At 42.5% G+C, this 21,041-nt stretch overlaps 1 protein-coding gene across 2 annotated transcripts in view; it reads left to right on the forward strand.

Annotated features, from left to right (window-relative positions):
* PRKCE (protein kinase C epsilon) overlaps positions 1-21,041 on the forward strand; it is a 309,344-nt gene that overhangs the window by 89,633 nt on the left and 198,670 nt on the right. For both annotated transcript variants that reach the window (XM_030036001.2, XM_030036000.2), the window contains exon 2: positions 19,595-19,658. In XM_030036001.2, the coding sequence (XP_029891861.1) occupies positions 19,595-19,658 (64 nt within the window). The remainder of the gene's footprint in view (positions 1-19,594; positions 19,659-21,041) is intronic.

A 21,041-nucleotide genomic window follows, 5' to 3' on the forward strand; every position in this document is an offset into this window, starting at 1 on the left:
TACTTTCTAAAGGAAAAAAAAAAATAGAACCAGAGAGAGAATGTTCCAATGACGTTTTCTTCTGGAAATAAAAATGCTGGTTCCTCTGGCAGTTTTTTAGAAAGGCACTTAAGATAGCATTGGGGGCTACATTTTCTGTCAAGTTTTTGAGGTATTTTTTGCTAATTCTGGGTATTTGTTCAAGAAACTAAAAAAAAAAAATTAAGTGTTTTGATGCCATTATTGAATTTACTTTTTTCGTGGATTGAATGATTGAACATATCTAATATTAATAATTTTGTGTGATTGAAACTGCCACATTTACTGGCAAAATGTTTATCTAATACAAGATTTTAGAAATGAACTTTTCCTTTAGGAATGATGTTGCTCTTTAGATACTGGACTGAGACTTGAGAGGTGCATCCAGTTCCCAGCCTGTTATAGACATCCTTACTTAAAACCCCAATGTAGAAAGGGTGATGGACAGGAAAGTCGGGGGCTCAGAGGGGTTGATGCAGATATGACATCATTCTGTGTGCACTCTGTGTGTGTGCTCAGTATGGAAAAGGACTAGTGTATCTGCACAGCAGCCAGTTACTGTAAATATGGCTTGCAGGTGCGTGTGTCACGTAGTGTGAAGGCAGAATGAAGTCTTTCATTCTAAACTGAACAAACATTTAAAAAGATGCATTTTTTGAAAAAGCAGATACTTTTGCAACTAACTTGTATTTTATTTTCTAAATTCTGTTTTCTCCTTTCTTCTTCCAAATTTCTTTAAAACTTAACTTTTAGCATAACTTGAACAAACTCTCTGAATTGATGCAATTCTTGGCAGGCTGTAAGTAGGAGAGCTATTCCAGGAAGGATACTTTTGTTTAAAGACTTGATGCCAGTTCTGTTTTACTATTGTGGTTCACCTATCGTGCAATGTTTATTGTAATGTCAGTGTTTGTTGTAAAGCAGCTCAGGTTACAGATACATATGTGAAAGGAATATTTGTGTAGAACATACTTCTTCCTTCCATCTTCATAACCCAGAAAAGAATGTTTATTTGTAATTCTTGAAGCTTGTGTATTCATGCTTTCATCTTGGTGCTTGCTGAAAAATTTTTTTTTTTAACTGGGAAATAAATATTTTTGTCGTATTTTTGCAATCTCATTCTGTTTCTATAACTGAATTTAGATAATTCTATAAGGTGACTATTCCTTTTTTGCTTATATTTCCAGTTTCTTTCCTCAGAAATAGAGGGGTATATGTGGTGAACCTGAATGAGAAAGTAGGAGACACATTTTTAAAAATTTCATTAAAGTTACTAAAAATTATCAATTACAAGGATATCTAAACAGAGACCTTGTATTTTAAAAAATTATGAGCTTGCAATTCCCTGGATGAATAATAAAACCTCTTAAGTGATCATGTTTTTGGTGTCTTGATTTAAAAACTGTTCCAAATCTTTTTATAACTTTTTAAAAGCTTATCCCTTATGTTAGGAAAAAAAAAATAACTGGTCTTTTGACATAGCAGGACAGCTGAAATAGTAATGAGAAGCATTCTAAGATATAAGAACGAGGTTAGAAGTAGAGGAGTATGGCTCTTTTTCCAAAATAGAATTTAGCATTTTTGAGTAATTTTAGCATAGCTTTGGTCCTGAAATATTATTTTACTTCCTGTTGTTTGCTTGTGACAACTTCATGCCACTTCTGAGCTGTATATATATTTTTTGTCTCTGTATGTTCCCATTCTCTTTTCCCTAGGTCCTTTGTTCTTCTCATTCACTTGTGTTTTTTAATGGAAGATATTTCAGTCCCTATGTTATGTTATTTCATCAGCTTTCTTAAGTTCTGCCTATCTGAAGTAGTGTTCTTTGTTTCTTGCCTCGTGGTAGTCCACAGGGCTGTTCCTCTTTGGCGCTACCTCAGAGCAGCTTGGCCTTCTGGGTAGTTAGAGTTCAGCCCTCTGACGTTCTTCTTTGGCCTTGGGCACCAAGGTGAGACTTGAAAAAAAAACCTGAAGTCAACCACTCTATGTGGTGACTCAGTGGTGTTCAGCACTGCTGACAGGTTGATTATCAGCTAAAATTTTGTGAAGGGTATACTAAGGTAAACTGCAAAGTAAAATGGGGATTTTTGTCATGTTAAAAGACCAGTTTTGCACAGAAAGAGGAGCAGCTTGGATGCTGGGGAATTTTCAGGCAAGTCTTGATAGGTTCTACAGGTGTTTCCTAAAATAAGATATTGTTCATTTTCTGGAAAATTGGGGGAAAGAGCTTAGTAATTCATAGTTACTGAGATCAAAGATGCCTCTGGGCACATCTCCAGGGCTAAATTGCTTATTCTGTAGTTTCAGCCACTTTAGTTGGGGGTGTGTGGGGGGAGGGAATCTCATTCATATCTAAATTGAATTGGCAAAATAGAAGAGTAAGAATTTGCCAATCGGAGTTTTTCTTCCATCTGCTGATGAACTCTGGCTTGCAGCTGATGCCGGTGTTGCACATCAACAAGCTACTTAAAGGTTCCAGCGAGTGTCATCGAAGTACAGTTTGTCCATTTACAGCATATTGAAACAAGCTGTTTCCTTCCTAATGGAGGATTAATTTCTATCGTGAATACAAATGGCGAGTACATTTAATGTGCCTTTCAGATAAGGAAGGCCTTTCTCTTTTCTTCCCAGACAGCTGAACTGAACTCAAACTCATAAACAGTAGTTGTTGTTTTAATTTTTTTTTTGATTGGAACAAAACCTAGATGTGAGTTTCATTGCTAACTGGAACAAAGCTATCACAGCTTTACTTACAAATGAACCTGAACTAGAACTGAGCCAAAGTGGATTCAGTTCCCTGCTACTTTCTTCTAACTGGCTAATTGATGATTGTAAGTCAGTAGGATCTCTCTCGGAAGTTACTGAAAGGTGTTGCACAGTAGTGTTTGAGAGACTGAAAATGTGAACCTTTTGTGGGAAGGGTCTGAGATCAATGCTGAAGTGTCTGCCCAGTTTGCACTGAGATTTCATGTAAGGTATATTTATTTTCTAATAGTTAGTCTGGGAAGATCTTCACGCTGAGGCAGTTGAGAGCTTTATTCAAGCCAGGGTGTCATTGATGTTCCAAACTTCTGTTTTAAAATACAGTTGGTTAATAGGCAAGTTCCAGAATTTTTTTTACAGAGGACTAGAATAGGATTAATGGGTGAAAAACTGAAGGGCAACTTCACATGATCTAGATATCACCATTTCCTAGTACTTATTTATATCCTGCCTTTGGAGATTATTTTACCTCATTTAGGAAGGATTTGAATTTATGCCACCTCAGTCTTGGATCTTCCAACTGTTAATCTCACTGATTTTTGAGGTCTAAAAATCAACACGGCTATTTCCTTTATTTTTTGTGTGGTAATGCTGTGTGGATATTTCCTACTGTATACTGTCTTGAGTTTCCCAGAGTATACCTGGCAGGAGGAGAGTGCAAGAAAGGAGCTTTTTGACCATAAAGAGAAGAAAAATACCATATACTTTACAGGAAACAGGTAGTGTTACTTTGATATCTTAATCTGTAAGACTTCACACAGTAAGTCTTACTTAAGTAATTTCCATATTTACTTACTTCCCTTAAGGAAATAAGGAAAAATGTATGCAGTGCACAAAAACTGTTGTATATGACCAGGAAAAGTACCAGTCAATCCTAAGGTCCTCTGCTTATCCATGTACTTACTCTTATGCAGATAGCTATTTCATGATGATTGTCCAAAGTGTTGCAAAGGTGTCTACTCAGGGGAAATATTAGGAGAAACTCCAAATATCTGTGTGGTTAAATCATCATGTTTGGGTGATTCCTGAGACTGAACAAATGTGCCAACTAGGAGTTTGGCTTAGGTGTAGTGTATGAGCAAATGGTTATCTGAAATTGTACTGTAGTAAAATAATTTGACAGCATTTATCAGTTTTTAACATGTACTAATCAGCTGACTGTGATGTGCTTGCAGTCCTGATTCTCTATTTGACATTTTATTCCTAGGTGTGTAGGTAACCCCCTCCCTTCTGGTTACAGTTCTGTAGCATGACATTTAAAAAATGTCCATAAGCCAAAATGATAAATGCGTTTTAAATATTTTGTGACAGCTAATTACTTCCCTATGGTGTGGAGAGTGCCACTGCATTAGTGCATTAAAGAATACATTTTGAAAAGCCTTGTGATGAAATTACAGGTCAGATCTTACCACATGATGCAATTCCTTTATTCTTAAGTCAAATAACCATCTGCTTGGGAAAGTGAGTGTGCTCTTTTCTTTAAATACATTTAGCAGATGTTTCAAGTGAATGGCTTTATGCAGACTTTTGTTTTGTAGGTGATGTTACTGTCCTTTCACTCAGAAAGTCTAGTTGACTGTTGTTCAGCCAAACCCAGCTCTTATGCAGCGTACTTCATGTTATCTCTGGGCTTGTGTAGGTTCTTTTTACTTCATCTTCATTACTGTTCCTAAAATAATGCAACCTCCATTTCTACTGTGGATACAGTTATAGTACAGTGAAAATGCACTATGTAACTTAGACTTATGAAGGCAGGGGAATAAGCCATACTAATGGAAGACATTTACGTCGCCAGAGTAACTGTACTGGGTTAAATAAACCAAGAAAACAGCACACACACATGCTGGAAACACTCATACTGGTATGAGTCTCCATCGACCCGTTCAAGCACAGAATGCCCTGAATTGTTAGTCTAGGCAGCCTCATCTCTCAAGGTTATTGACTTCTTTTTCCACTCATGAAGAAATTTCTCTCTCATTGATTCATTTCCCTTTCTCATGAATTCTGATTTTAGGTGTTTAGAAACCCTAACCAGTTTGGGCATATAACTGTTAAACAGCTTAATAATAGTTAATACCTTGTGCCATACATACTCTTACCACCTGAAGCTTTCAAGAAAGTGAAGATACTCTCTTCTTCTCTTCAGAGGAGGAAGTCAGAAACTTGGTTTCGTGCAGTGACCCTTCAGTGGTCATGCTGCTTGATGCCTTTGCAGCCATTTGTACTGCTCTGCTGTCTTGCGGCATGTAAATATAGCCATCTGTCCAAGTTCATTTTCTGAACTCTACCAGAAAATGAACCATGAACACCCTAGTCCCAGTACAGTGCTCCATAAAAATTTTTCTTCCTTGTAATACACAAAATGAGTACGTGACTTCTGAGTGTGCAGGTGTGCATGCTTGTGCTCAAACACATGTGCATTTGTGTGTTACCATGCATTTAAAAATGTTCCTCCATTGGTGCCTGGGAGGCCTTAGGTACAGTAGATCGTGGAAGATCAAAGTCGTATTGCACATGATTCAGGACACTGCAATTGAATATCAGTATGTGCTATATTAAGTAATGGAAGGATTCTTGGTTTAGAATTGATTTCTGAATACTGTGGTTATTTCAGCTGAATCTTGTTTTTTCCCTGGCTGCTTCTGTCTGTATTATGTCTGTGCATGTGTCTGGCATTAGAAAGTGTTTGATCTTTTCTGTAGGTCATGCAAGATGTTTGATTACTTTTGAGTATGAGTAAATAAATGATAGAATCCCCTGTGGCCAAAATGTCTTAACTTTTATTTATATCATTGTGGTCAATTACAATGAGGCAAGCTGTGTTACGTTTCTCTGTAATTATAGTAATCAAATATGTAACATTCATAATGAAAGGCAGATCTGTGAACTTTGTGGCAGTGCACTGACTCTGGAAGGGACCTGCTTTCTTTGCCCAGAAGAGGAAGAGTCTGGGGGGGGAAAAATCATGGAGGTAAACAGAGGTTCTAGGGACATTTTCTCAACATGTTTTCTGGGCAATTTCTTTAAAAGTCAACTTCACCTCATGTAATTAATGATGTAATGTGAAATCTGTTAATTTTCAGATAATATTATAAAATAAAGTTTTCTCAGCTATTTTGCTGACCTTACGTAGCCTATTGCAAAGCTATCGATTTTAGGTGAGCTTGCTAGGGATTCAGGCATGAGTGCTGGGGGAAGTTTGCAAGTTTAATCTTACCTCTAGCTGTTGTTTTGGTCAAGAGTTTGCTTCTGTTCCAACAATGATGGTGGTTTTGAAAGTTTTTAAATTACTTGGTCTGCAGTCATTTTGACTATACTGAAAAGTGTCACTATTAATGTTTTATTTTCTATTAAATAAGTGAAAATAGGTGCTCTATTAGCTATTTAAATTGAAGAAGAAAAATCTTGTGGTTAAAGAACAAAAGACCAGCACAGATTCTGTCTCTAGTTATTTTCTATTAGATTACAACTGTTATGATTTTCTTATGCATTTTCATGGAAATATTATTTTATCAAAATTGGAAAAGTAAATGCCGCTCAAAACAGCAGACCTAACCCCCCCAGCCTTTTCAGATACCAGCTCTTTAAACACAATCCCTTCCCTCCTCCTTTCAGAGAAGTTGTATGTTCAAAGAGAAACTTTTTGTTATGCTGCGCTCAGCAAGAGTTAATACATACTGACTTCTCAAGTCCTATATGACTCAAATAACCATCTGCAGTGACAGATCATGGGCTTGGAGGTTTGTGCCTTAAGCTATCTAAATATCAGATAATCCTAGAATATCACAACAAGAGGTGTAAAGCAGGTTTTACGATTTAATTGTTTCTGTTGCTTATACAGTCCATTTAGGTTTATACTGTTGCCAAAATCCTAAACAGCTTTGTGGTTGAAGATGTTTTGCTGTGTTTCATATACTGTCTAGCTGAGGAACATCAGAGTAAAACTTACTCAACCTTTATGCTGTTAGGAAGTTTGGTTATGGAAAATGCATTTTTCTAGTCATTTTTGTATTTCAGATCTGAGATTTATGTCAATGACTATCCTTAAATTTCTCTTGATTCAAAGAAACTAACACAATAGTTTGATTAACTATTAAGTAGGTATTCTTTATTGGCAGCGCTGGATGCACGGGGGATTGCTCCACCTATCGTGCACACCGTTGGGTCTAACTGTGCAGGTTAAGTACATGTTCTACGTACATATTCACTAGATTTCTGAGAAATGTTATACGTATTCATTAGTTTTCCGGGAAACTATTAGCATATGCAAATGTCCTTTACGCAGGTGCATTGAAGGTCTCTGGTGGTCTTCAGGAGTCCTCTGGTGGTCTTCCATAGTCTTCCTCACTTGTCCGCTATTTGACCCTCCTCAGGTGATTCTGCGCAGTATGGTCCTTTACATGTTTTGATACATCAGTGCTTGTTAGTGCTCTTATTATCTAAGTTTTCATTAGTGGTATAGAACCATATGGCTAGTTTAAGCTAAATTATCTACAAGGACGAGAACAAAGGCAGGAGTTCTTATCTTTTCTGGCCCTATCTATTCAAGCAAGGCCTCTACTTGTGCCTTCTCAACAAGATCGTAAATTCATCAAACATTTAATTAAGTTTTGTGATCGCTCATGGTTCCTTCTTGCTCATCACTCCCAAGTACCAGTCTCTGACAGGCTTAATCTTTCACAAACACCAGTCCTTGGTATGTAAAGTTACAGAGAGAGACAATCATTAAGCAATAAGCAGTTCGTTCTCTATATCACTCTCAAGAGACAAGTTGGCGTTTAAATGAGTATAGTGCACCTAATCCTAGGCGACGTTCCTGTGTTGGAACATAGGTGGCTGATGGGCTCTGTTATGATCAAATAAAACCTATGGTAATGGAGCACTGAGCCACTGAAGATAGTGGTTTATCACTTGTTTACAACAGGCCTCAGTTTGCTCCATAGGGCATGCAAAACCTCTGCTGGTGCTGTCAGCTAGAGTGAAAAAAACCACCCCCAAATGTTGATAGAACGATTCAGGCTGTACAGTGGTCAAGAATGTAAAATCATCTTCATATTCAAATATGAAGCATCGGTGCAACCCGAATAATTGCATAGCATATTCTAATCTTCATCCGTATAAGATTAGAGAGAGTGTGTTGTTTCCTTAGCAAAATCTTAGTCTAAGAGAATTCTGTCGGAGTTTCATATTTTTTGGAGTGGGAATTATGTCTTGCACCTGAGAGGAGGAAAATAGTGAGCTTCTAGATGAGCTTAGGACTCAGTTTTTCAGAAGAACACTTAGCACTTAAAAGCTTGCAAAAAGCAAACCTTGAGGAAGAGCTCATTTATTTTCACAATCTTCTGCATATTTTGATTAAATTTTACATTAGTCCAGAGTTGCCCAAGGATTGTGATGCTTTGGAAATGCTGCAGAGAAATATTTAGGCAATTTTTTGTTTGATATTGTTTTTATTGATGAGTATGGACTGAATGGAAAAGAAATTGCCTCCTAGATGTGTACCCATTAAAGTTGTTTAAAAAAAAAAAAAATAGTTGGATGTCTCTGATATTGCAGGAAGACAGGATGTGTATTGCTTGACAAAGTGAAGCTTAGCTGAAGAACAGAAGAAATGGCCCAGTGGGCAGTCCAGAGACTCCCAAGAGACCAGAGTTCAGTTTTTGTTTAACCATAGACTTCTGTCCTGGGTTCAGCTGGGATAGAGTTAATTTTTACAGGAACCTGGGAGGTGGGGGGGCATAGCCGGGGCAGCTGACCTGAACTAGCCAAGGAGCTATTCCATACCATGTGACATCATGCTCAGTATATACATGGGGAGTGGGCCGGGGGGAGGGCTCTCCTGCTCTCGACTTTCGGTGGGGGAAGTGGCGGAGCGTTGGGTCCCGGGTGGTGAGCAGTTGCACTGTGCATCACTCTTTTCTGTATACTCTTTCATTAGTACCGTCGTTGTTGTTGTAACTTTTTTTGCGTTGTCCCAGTAAACTGCCCTTATCCCAACCCTCGAGGTTCCAGTTTTTTTTCTTTTCTCTCCTCCGTCTCCCCCCTATCCCACCGGAGGGGGCGGGAGGAGTGAGCGAGCGGCTGCGTGGTCCTTTGTTACCGGCTGAGCTGAAACCACGACAGTCCTTTCTGGCGCCCAACGTGGGGCACGAAGGGTTGAGATAACGACAGATCTGGCCAGAGCGTGTTGAAACAAATTTGTCACACGCATTCCTTATATTAGATAAATAGATGTTAGTCACAATGTTGATTAATTTGTTTACATGGTGGCGTTTTGTAGGTCCTTATATGCTCTATGTATTGCCTGTAGTTACGTTTCTCACCTCTGGGAGAGTGATTGGGATTATCATTTTGCTGTACTGGGCAATGTCGACTTGTGAAACGATTACATCACTGGTCATGAGGTTAAGCTGGTATCTGTATGAGGCAGTGATATCATTTCCATACTTTGGGCACCTTCTATCGGATTTTATTGGTAATTACAGCCAATCCATGGGGGAGTTAGGGGGGGATACTTCCCCCCGTCCGTTCGCCTCCCTTTTCTCCTTCCGACTAATTACAACAGCTTTTGAGAACTTTGAATATCCTTGGGATGCACAAGCCACTGTGCTGTTAGTGCTATGCCTCCTGAATATGTTTCAGGTCTTGTTTAGGGCTACAAAAAGGCTCTTTAAGAGTACCACCCAGAGATCTGCCCCAAAGCTGGATATTCATGGGTGGCACGGCATGTGGGAGGATATGGGCAGGTATCTAGAGAACTTCTCACCCCCAGTGGCTTGGAAGTTCACTCCTGAACAACTACAGAACCCTCATGAAGTGGTAGAATATTTGAAAGAAAAATGCTGTGGCTATTCCAAAGACGTACAACTCGCTGCACTGTGCTGCGCCCTGGCCAGTATCTACCAAACACTGCTTGATATTAGGCAGCACCCTCAGGGAGAAAAGGGGGAAAAGATGGAAAACAGGGCAGCAGGCACCGTGGCTACCCCTACCCCGGCAGCAGGCACCGTGGCTACCCCTGCCCCGGCAGCAGGCACCGTGGCTACCCCTACCCCGGCAGCAGGCACCGTGGCTACCCCTGCCCCGGCAGCAGGCACCGTGGCTACCCCTGCCCCGGCAACAGGCAGCGCGGCTACCCCAACCGCAGTGACAGATACTGCAGCTAAACCAGAGAACCAACCTGTGCCGGTATCAGTCGCCCCTGTACAGAAGAAGAAACACACAAAGAAATCAGTTCGCTCAGTGAGAGATGAAGATGAACCAGGGTCATCACGAGAACAGGAGGAAGAGGCAGAACCTGAAATAATCACCCGATCTCTATCCCTGAGTGAGTTGCGTGACATGCGAAAAGATTTTAGCCGCCACCCAGGTGAGCACATTGTTACCTGGCTGCTCCGATGCTGGGATAATGGGGCTAGTAGTGTGGAATTAGAGGGTAAGGAAGCCAAGCAGTTGGGATCTCTGTCTAGGGAAGGGGGCATCGACAAGGCGATTGGGAGAAAAACACAAGTCCTCAGCCTCTGGAGGCGACTTCTGTTAGGTGTAAAGGAAAGATACCCCTTCAAGGATGAAGTTACATGTCACCAAGGCAAGTGGACCACCATGGAGAGAGGCATCCAGTACCTGAGGGAATTAGCCGTGCTGGAGGTGATTTATAATGATCCAGAAAATGCGCAGTCACCCATAGACCCAGATGATGTCCAATGCACACAACCCATGTGGCGGAAGTTTCTACGAAGTGCACCACCAACCTATGCCAACTCATTGGCAGTAATGTCCTGGAAAGAAGGCCATGGACAAACGGTGGATGAATTGGCTGTCCAACTCCGGCAATACGAAGGAAGTCTCTCTTCCTCCCTACGGGCCTGTGTCTCGGCTGTAGAGGAATTGTCCCGAGAGTTCCAGCAATTCAAAGTGGATATGTCTTCCTCCCCACCTGTACAGGCCCGCATCGCAGCTATTGGGAGTAAGCATTCCTCTGCCCAAGAGAGAGGAGAGAGAAAGTACACACGACGGGCTAACCTGTGGTTTTACCTGCGTGACCATGGAGAGGACATGAGGAAGTGGGATGGAAAACCTACCTCAGTCCTGGATGCACGGGTACGGGAGTTGCGAGAAAAAGCAACCAGGAAAGAGGATTCTTCTTGGAAAACTGCTGCTCCAGTTTCCTGTGAGGAGTCCCCCAGATGCAGTAGATGGGCTGATCACATTTCGGATCCTCTTGAAGGGACTTCTGATTCACGTGTGCGAAAAGTGAGTAACGAATATTCTAACCAGGATTAGAGGGGCCCTGCCTCCAGCCAGGTGGAGGAGAGGGACAACCGAGTCTACTGGACAGTGTGGATTCGATGGCCTGGCACATCAGACCCACAGGAATATAAGGCTCTAGTAGACACTGGTGCACAATGCACCCTAATGCCATCAAGTTATAAAGGGGCAGAACCCATCTGTATCTCTGGTGTGACAGGGGGATCCCAAGAGCTAACCGTATTAGAAGCTGAAATGAGTCTAACCGGGAATGACTGGCATAAACACCCCATTGCAACTGGCCCAGAGGCCCCGTGCATCCTTGGTATAGATTATCTCAGGAGGGGATATTTCAAGGACCCAAAAGGGTACCGTTGGGCTTTTGGTATAGCTGCATTGGAGACGGAGGAGATTGAACAGCTGTCTACTCTGCCTGGTCTCTCTCAAGACCCTTCGGTCGTGGGGTTGCTGAAGGTTGAAGAACAACAGGTGCCAATTGCTACCACGACGGTGCACCGGCGGCAATATCGCACCAACCGAGATTCCCCGATCCCCATCCATAAGCTGATTTGCCAATTGGAGAGTCAAGGAGTGATCAGCAAGACTCACTCACCCTTTAATAGTCCCATATGGCCCGTGCGGAAATCTAATGGGGAATGGAGACTAACAGTAGACTATCGTGGGCTGAATGAAGTCACGCCACCGCTGAGCGCTGCTGTGCCAGATATGTTAGAGCTTCAATATGAACTGGAATCAAAGGCAGCTAAGTGGTATGCCACAATTGACATTGCTAATGCATTTTTTTTCCATCCCTTTGGCAGCGGAGTGCAGGCCACAGTTTGCCTTTACTTGGAGGGGTGTCCGGTACACCTGGAATCGACTGCCCCAGGGGTGGAAACACAGCCCCACTATTTGCCATGGACTGATCCAGGCTGCACTGGAAAAAGGTGAAGCTCCAGAGCACCTGCAATACATTGATGACATCATCGTATGGGGCAACACGGCAGAAGAAGTTTTTGAGAAAGGGAAGAAAATAATCCAAATCCTTTTGAAGGCTGGTTTTGCCATAAAAGAAAGTAAGGTCAAGGGACCTGCACAGGAGATCCAGTTCTTAGGAGTAAAATGGCAAGACGGGCGTCGTCAGATCCCTATGGATGTGATCAACAAAATAGCAGCTATGTCCCCACCAACTAATAAAAAGGAAACACAAGCTTTCTTAGGTGTTGTGGGCTTTTGGAGAATGCATATTCCAAATTACAGTCAAATTGTAAGTCCTCTCTACCAAGTTACCCGGAAGAAGAATGATTTTAAATGGGGGCCTGAGCAACGACAAGCTTTTGAACAAATTAAGCGGGAGATTGTTCATGCAGTAGCTCTTGGGCCAGTCCGGGCAGGACAAGATGTTATAAATGTGCTCTACACTGCAGCTGGGGAGAATGGCCCTACCTGGAGCCTCTGGCAGAAAGCACCTGGGGAGACCCGAGGTCGACCCCTGGGGTTTTGGAGTCGGGGATACAGAGGATCCGAGGCTCGCTATACTCCAACTGAAAAAGAGATATTGGCAGCATATGAAGGAGTTCGAGCCGCCTCAGAAGTGGTTGGTACTGAAACACAGCTCCTCTTAGCACCCCTACTGCCAGTGCTGGGCTGGATGTTCAAAGGGAAGGTCTCCTCTACACATCATGCAACTGATGCCACGTGGAGTAAGTGGGCCGCACTGATCACACAACGGGCTCGCATAGGAAACCCCAGTCGCCCAGGAATTGTGGAAGTGATCATGGACTGGCCAGAAGGCAAAGATTTTGGAATGTCGCCAGAGGAGGAGGTGACACGGGCTGAAGAGGCCCCGCTGTATAATAAACTGCCAGAAAATGAGAGGCAATATGCTCTGTTCACTGATGGGTCCTGTCGCATTGTGGGAAAACATCGGAGGTGGAAGGCTGCTGTATGGAGTCCTACACGACTAGTCGCAGAAACTGCTGAAGGAGAAGGTGAATCGAGTCAGTTTGCAGAGGTGAAAGCCATCCAGCTAGCGTTAGACATTGCTGAAAGAGAAAAGTGGCCAGTGCTCTATCTCTATACCGACTCATGGATGGTGGCAAATGCCCTATGGGGGTGGCTACAGCAATGGAAGAAGAGCAATTGGCAGCGCAGAGGTAAACTCATCTGGGCTGCCGCACTGTGGCAAGATATTGCTGTTCGGATAGAGAAGCTAGTGGTAAAAGTACGCCACGTAGATGCTCATGTACCCAAGAGTCGGGCCACTGAAGAACATCAAAACAACCAGCAGGCAGATCAGGCCGCCAAGATTGAAGTGTCTCAGGTGGACCTGGACTGGCAACGTAGGGGTGAGCTATTTATGGCTCAGTGGGCCCATGATACCTCGGGCCATCAGGGAAGAGATGCAACATATAGATGGGCTCGCGATCGAGGGGTGGACTTAACCATGGACACTATCGCACAGGTTATCCATGAATGTGAAACATGTGCTGCAATTAAGCAAGCCAAGCGACTGAAACCCCTGTCGTATGGAGGGCGATGGCTGAAATATAAACAGTGGGAGGCCTGGCAGATTGACTATATCACACTTCCACGAACCCGCCAAGGCAAGTGCCATGTGCTTACAATGGTGGAAGCAACCACTGGATGGCTGGAAACATATCCTGTGTCCCACGCCACTGCCCAGAACACTATCCTGGGCCTTGAAGAGAAAGTCTTATGGCAACACGGTACCCCAGAAAGAATCGAGTCAGACAACGGGACTCACTTCCGAAACAACCTCATAGACACCTGGGCCAAAGAACATGGCATTGAGTGGGTATATCACATCCCTTATCACGCACCAGCCTCCGGAAAAATCGAACGATACAATGGACTGCTGAAAACTACATTGAGAGCAATGGGGGGTGGAACTTTCAAACATTGGGATACACATTTAACAAAAGCCACCTGGTTAGTTAATACTAGAGGATCCACCAATCGGGCGGGCCCCGCCCAACCAAGACTTCCACATACTGTAGAAGGGGATAAAGTTCCTGTAGTGCGCATGAGGAGTATGTTAGGAAAGACAGTCTGGGTTAGTCCTCCCTCACGCAGAGACAAACCCATCCAAGGGGTGGTTTTTGCTCAGGGACCTGGGTACACCTGGTGGGTGATGCAGAAGGATGGGGAAGTTCAATGTGTACCTCAGGGAGATTTGATTTTGGGAGAGAATAGCCAGTGAACTAGGCTGTATGATATTTAACTGCTAAATAACCTGCCAATGTATGTCATTGTATCTATAGTGTCTATATGCCATATCAAGGGTATTACTGTAAGAATTACCCAAATGACTGAAGAATGGACTTTGAAACTGAGCCAAGAACAACAGTGATAGAACTTGAACTGGCGCCCAGCAATTTCCTCAAGATCAACATCTTTGACCTGCAGACCAAGGGTGTGGGTTGCATCAAATGTACCAGCCAGAAGTTCCAGAGACAGCATACAACAACCCAACACCTCACACCATCTCTCTTATCCTGAAGAAGTGTTACAACAGATGGAGCCTCAAAGTCATGGACTAAATAAAATTGATGGACACATTGGAGGGATAACCCATTGACTAAGGGAATACTATTTGTATGTGTGTGTGTGTGTGTGGGGGGTGTCCATATACATATATATCTATATATAAGACAAGGAAAGTGGTAGCGGTTGATTGGAAAATGTAAGATCTGGGCATGATGTAAATGGTATAGAATAAGGGGTGGATAATGTCCTGGGTTCAGCTGGGATAGAGTTAATTTTTACAGGAACCTGGGAGGTGGGGGGGCATAGCCGGGGCAGCTGACCTGAACTAGCCAAGGAGCTATTCCATACCATGTGACATCATGCTCAGTATATACATGGGGAGTGGGCCGGGGGGAGGGCTCTCCTGCTCTCGACTTTCGGTGGGGGAAGTGGCGGAGCGTCGGGTCCCGGGTGGTGAGCAGTTGCACTGTGCATCACTCTTTTCTGTATACTCTTTCATTAGTACCGTCGTTGTTGTTGTAACTTTTTTTGCGTTGTCCCAGTAAACTGCCCTTATCCCAACCCTCGAGGTTCCAGTTTTTTTTCTTTTCTCTCCTCCGTCTCCCCCCTATCCCACCGGAGGGGGCGGGAGGAGTGAGCGAGCGGCTGCGTGGTCCTTTGTTACCGGCTGGGCTGAAACCACGACAACTTCTTGTATGACTTTCTGGCAAGTCATTTAGTCTAGCTTGTGCCTTTGAGAGTATCTCATTTTACATACGGCGAACTGTCTCAGAAGGGTGTTGAAAACAAAATCCATTAATGACTATGAAACTATATAAATGCCTTCAATATGCTGAAACTTGGCCATGGTTTCAACACAGGTTTTTTCCTCTGAAAGTATGTCTGGTTTTATGGATGGTTGCCTTTTGTTCCCTGAAACAGGCTCCTAATATGCTTTATTAATGCCTGGAGTTTTTCAAGATCTGTGCTGCTTTCCAGCAATCATTGTATTCATCTCAATACGTTGCCACATAAGGATTATTTTAGCAATATAGTACTTGTTTAAAGTACCTTTACAATTAATCTTACTTGCACCTACTAAAACTCTGTATTTTAACAAAAGTCACAGCAATAGCATGGGCCAGTAACAGGATAAAACGCTTTGGTGATCAAACATCTTGCTCAATGATAGTTGTTACATTTTTTGTTGCATGTGGAGAATGTGGTGTGTATGTGCTAGGCATATATTTTGCAATGTGTCTTGCTTACAGCAAAGCTGCTCTTGTATCAACTCCTCTGTCCCATCCCTAGTTTGCATCTTGCCTTGTTGCCTGTTGTCCTTTTGAACAGTCGTGTGTTTTTAGATATCTTCTCATAGTGTCTCTCTACTTGTATAAATGCTTGGCGGCATTCAGAGAGAAGTTTTTTTAGTCAGAGAAGGATCAGAATCAGAATTGCTGTGATCAGACTATTTCCGTTGCATTCAAGGATGTCTGTTATATTTAGCTGAATTTGGCCAGTCATTCTGTTTCTGGTTACATATGACTAAGGGCATTTGGTGAAAAAATCATGGAAACTTTAGATTGTGCTCTATGTATCTTTTGTTACTTACTTATAAAATGACATTGCATAGTCCTCACCTTCTTCTACGTGTAGTTTAATGTGCAGATTGAAAGAAAAGGCATGTAGTTTACATTCTAGTAATCTGTTCTGGAGGTATTTATACCACCGTGTTTCTAGGCATTGAATTAGAAACGTTTTATGCAAAATTAGAATTAAATCAGTCATTTTCTTTCCATACTTGCTTTGATACATGAAAGATGAAAGATCTGAGAAGGATTCCCATCAGTTTACGGGATTCACCATTTTTTGGGGGTGTTCTCTTTGTATGTAAGGTCAGCTGAGGCAGCTGAGCTGCTGGCTTCTGGCAAAAGTACTAATTCATGTGACTGATAAGACTGTCACCATAGGTACTCACTGAAATGAAGTGTGGGTATTTCATAAATCTGAAAATAAGAATATGTCCATTTCATTCTCATTGGTATTAAAACATTTTAAGACTGAAACATACTTTCTTTGTAAAAGAGACTCCCTTTTATAAATAGTTCAGAGCATTTGCTGTTTAGAGCATCAGCAAAAATTCTGAATCAAAATCAGTAAGCAGCATTTCTAATAAATTGTATATGAAAACAGTCCACTTGATGTGTAATGGAAACTTGGGTTCAGTCCTCCAGCCTTTTTCCTAAGTTACTTCCAATGTTGTTTGTACTTAAATGGGCAGAACAGAGATTTTGTGATGGTGGTCACCAATTCCTCCAGATGCCTGAGTCTTCTGCTGGGATGGTGTTGGGTTTTTTGTATGTGTGTGTGTATACACTGGGTTTGAAACTGCATAAAGTATTTTACTGAAAGCTTAACCAAACAGTATATAGTACTGATACAAACAGAGCATTAGGCGTGCCTGTCTTTAATGCAGCCATCTGTTGAGTGCTATATCAGTTTTTCAAAAGCCTCCCTCAGCATAGACATCAAAGTGTATTCATGCACCTGGGCCTCTGATCTTCTAATATTTTTCTTATTTAAAAACTGCAAAGGGAGAGGAGCAGTATTTCAAGATCAGTAGCTTTATTTAAAACCAAACAAAAAACCCCCACAAAACTCCCCCACAAAACTCATGCTGCCAGTTCAGAAATTGTTAAAAATGTCTTTACTTAATATTCAACACTTTATTTATGGAAAAACCCTCGACCATGCTTTCATTTTCCTCTCCTCTGAGTAACCCCTGGCCTTGCTAGCACCTATTTCCTGCCTCATTTATTTACAGTACAGCTGCTGAGACAATTTTCTTGGTCTGTTGGTCCGATGACATCAGCCAGAGCTGTGAACTCCACTAGCAGCTCACTCTTGAAAGGCACAGAAGTGTTTTTGTGAGAAGCTGGTTCATGGAGGGAGGAGCTCGCGTCACCCTGATAGGTTCAGCAGCTGTGGCCCAAAAGAGGGAAACAGCTGAGGTGCCCCTCTTTTAAAGGTCCTCTCAGGTGATGAGAGAAACCTGGAGACAAAAAAGGTGGCCCCATGAAGCTGCCTGCTGAATGTAGACAGGCAAAGCCTGGCATAGCCTGGATGTTTTGGTGTCTCCTTCCTTTCCTCATTTACTTGCTAATTGGCAAAGATAACAGATTGGTCTCCCAAGTTATTAGTGTGAATTGGTGATCTCCTGATTATCATCTTATGCTGGCCTAGCGCCACAGCCTGATGTCATTCACGACTTAGGAGGCAGCTCAGTGTTGTTTGCTGACGGGGTGAAGCAAGGCCCACCTTCCCCTGTTACAGCAGAGCAGCATGGCGTGGAAGGAGGAGGGCTGTGGTGGGGTGGGAGAGGAGGTAGCCTGTTCCCAGCCACAAGCCCCATGTGCAGTTGCCTCAGTGTAGCAGAAACGTCAGGAAAGTTCTGAGGTTTCTGCCCGTGGAGAGCGGGGCTTGGCTGGACTCCAGTGATGAGGCATGTTCCCTTCTTTTTGACTTGCATCCATTTGGTCTGGGACTGACAAGGACCCATAGTCCTGCTGCTTTTTCACTTGGGGGAAGAAGGAGCTTTTTGGGGCACATCTCCTTTTCCCGTTTTCTCACCTGCCCTGTGTAACCTGATTTGGTACACAGGAGGCGTGATCTCGTCAAGTCCTGTGTAAGTGTCAGGGCCCACGAGGCACCAACAGGCTGCAATGTCCCTGTCTGGCCCCTGGGGCTCCCCCCACACTGCCCAGGGCCCAGGACCCCATGTCAGCCCCTGGGGGCTGTCAGCATCTGCCCCAGCGATGCTGCAGCATGGCCGGTCTCCAGCTCCCCACAGCCCTGCCCTGCCCAGCCCTGGGCTCTGCTGAGCCGGGCCTACCAGCAGGCCCATATCCCTGCCTGGGCCTGGCCCTGGCCCAGCCCCATCCCCAGGGAGGTGCCTTATGCCCAGGACTGGGGCTGCCCTCGTGCCTCCCTGACTGCCTGCTCCTGGCTGGAGCGGTGGGACACAGGACAGGCCCTGGCAGACAAGGCCCCTTGAGGCACCCTGGCAGTGGGCATGAAACTTTATCTGTGTGCTTTACTTACTAAAATAGACTGAAAATATAGTATTAATGTACATCACGTCGCTTCACTCGGTCTCTGAAATCATGGGACAACTGCTATGTGACAGTAAGAGCTATTGATTGCATAGTGGTTTAGTTACAGTTTAATTTTTGAGAGATGGGTGGCTGCAAAAACTGTCTGTAGTGTGTGGGTTACCATTAAGATACTCAAATCCAGCAGTATTTAGAGTTGCTGATGAAATGTTTGGTAAAATACAGGAGGATTTCTAATGAGCTCTTCATTGCGGTGCCTAAACGTACAGGAGCTTACTCCCACAGCCCCTGAAATCTTCAAGTACAGCAGCTTGATACTGAGCACTTGTATTTCATGCTGAGTGAAGGTGATCTCCACAAGAGCAAAGACTCCTTAAAAACCATCAGAATGGTGCAGAAATAAACAGATTTTGTATTTTAGAATAAGGGGATAAAGCATGTATTTCTTTCTCCCAGTGGGGATACAAAGGGAGTATTATAAACACGTGTTAACCAGCTGTACGAGCTGTGTGTGTTCATTTCCCCTGTTCTGTGACCAGAGCTGATCTGTCTTGCTGGAATCTGAATAGGTCACAGTGTTGTTTTGCACATTTGCATAGCTGGGGTCAGTATAAATTACAGTAAAAAAAGTTATTCGATACTACCACTTTTTAACTTTCTTCCTCGTCTCCTTGGAAATAGTGGTGCAAATGTATGGCAGAACAGTGCTTTAAATATTTTGATTTGTAAAATTCACTGGGTTCAAGCTTTCCAAGTGCTAAGGGCACACACTTCTTTTTTACTTCAGTGGAGGTGCAGGGTCCTCAACACCTCTTTGCTCTGTTGGTAGTAAACTGTAGACCTGCCCATGTGTTCTGCCTACACCTTAGCTGTCACAAGTTCTGGAAAATTTTGTTTCCTGCATGTGCAGTCACTTGCTTTGGGAACCATTCTAAGTTTTCTTCTAATTCTCTTCTTGATTGCAGATTGACTTGGAGCCAGAAGGGAGAGTGTATGTCATCATAGACCTTTCAGGATCGTCAGGTGAAGGTAGGGCCTTTCAATATTTTATCTTATTCTTTCATGAATGGAATCTTCCAAGGGCCTCTGCAATGGGAGTATTAGAGGAGGTGCTGTGCCAATATCTTCTTAAATCTGTATGAACTCAAGTTAAAAAGAACGCATTTTGATGTATCTGCCTGTGAGTCAATGAGCAGTTGCAGGTCACCTTACCCTGTTAATCACTGATGGTGATAATACCAGCTAAAAGGACAGTAATGACATGAGAATAGTTTAGTAGTATTAATGTCCAGAAGAAACTTCCAAATTCTTATTTTTGGAAGAATGCTAATCATTATGTAGGTAGAAATGATAAAATGTCAAAGTTGGGGGGAAGAGTTTATTTGCTTTTTAAATTATTCTAATATTTGGTATTTTTCCACTAAATATTTTGTTTTTCAAGTAATGACCAAAACATTAGAATGATAAGAGGTGTTTTCATTTTTATGACACAACAGTTATATGTTGGAAAAAACCAAAGAAAGATGGAAGAGAAATATTTATTAAATTCTTAAGATATTTTTCTGCTCTTAAGTGGGAAGAGAGTCAGGTGGTATATGGTGGGAATAAGAGAATTTATGAAGAAGCAAGTCTGTATATTTTAATCATGCTCCTGATGACAGCCTGACCTGCTGAAATGGCCTAGATGTCTGGTTTGGGTTTGATTATTTTAAATTGTGTCCACTGATCAGCTTTCCCCAGTAGCTCATAGAGTTCCACTAGAGGTAATTGTTGTAACTATATAGAGGTTATTATGTCTTTATTACACATAAAGAAGATTCACATAAACCCTGACAGGGGCTGAATAGAAAGTGCTATGAAATGACATTATTTTGCTTGGTGCAGTTGAGAAACAGCGGAAGAATGCGTTTGTATTTCTGTTCTTTGTAATGAATTGTTGTGCTCTGACCAATTACTAACAGTAGCTTGCAAAAACACATATTGCTATAAATTCTGTATTTTAAAAACAAAGCAAACTATTATTTAAACTTCATCTTATAGCCACATTTCATACCCACATAAGATATGCTCTGCCTTTTTTTCTTTGTCCATATTGAAGAAAATATCAGTTAAATAGTAGTTTCCACATATCTTGCTAATTGGCATGCCAATGATGGAACTAAAATGCAGTTAAAGGCATTGGTGTGGTTCTGTCATAGGGCAGGTAGATGTTCTTCTAACCTTCCATTGATAATCGATACCCAGATGAGCATAGTGTTACTATTCCATCACAAGATGCATTCAGGTGTGTCAGACTGTCAAAAGGCAGGAAGAATGGTGTTACATTGTACTTCAAAAGTTCTTTAAAACTCTATAACCTTTTATACAGGAAAAGAAAATATGCCTATGGTAATGTCTCCTATATTATGTGGT

The sequence above is a fragment of the Aquila chrysaetos genome, chromosome 13, assembly GCF_900496995.4.
Source record: "Aquila chrysaetos chrysaetos chromosome 13, bAquChr1.4, whole genome shotgun sequence".
In the NCBI taxonomy this organism is placed as follows: Eukaryota; Metazoa; Chordata; class Aves; order Accipitriformes; family Accipitridae; genus Aquila; species Aquila chrysaetos.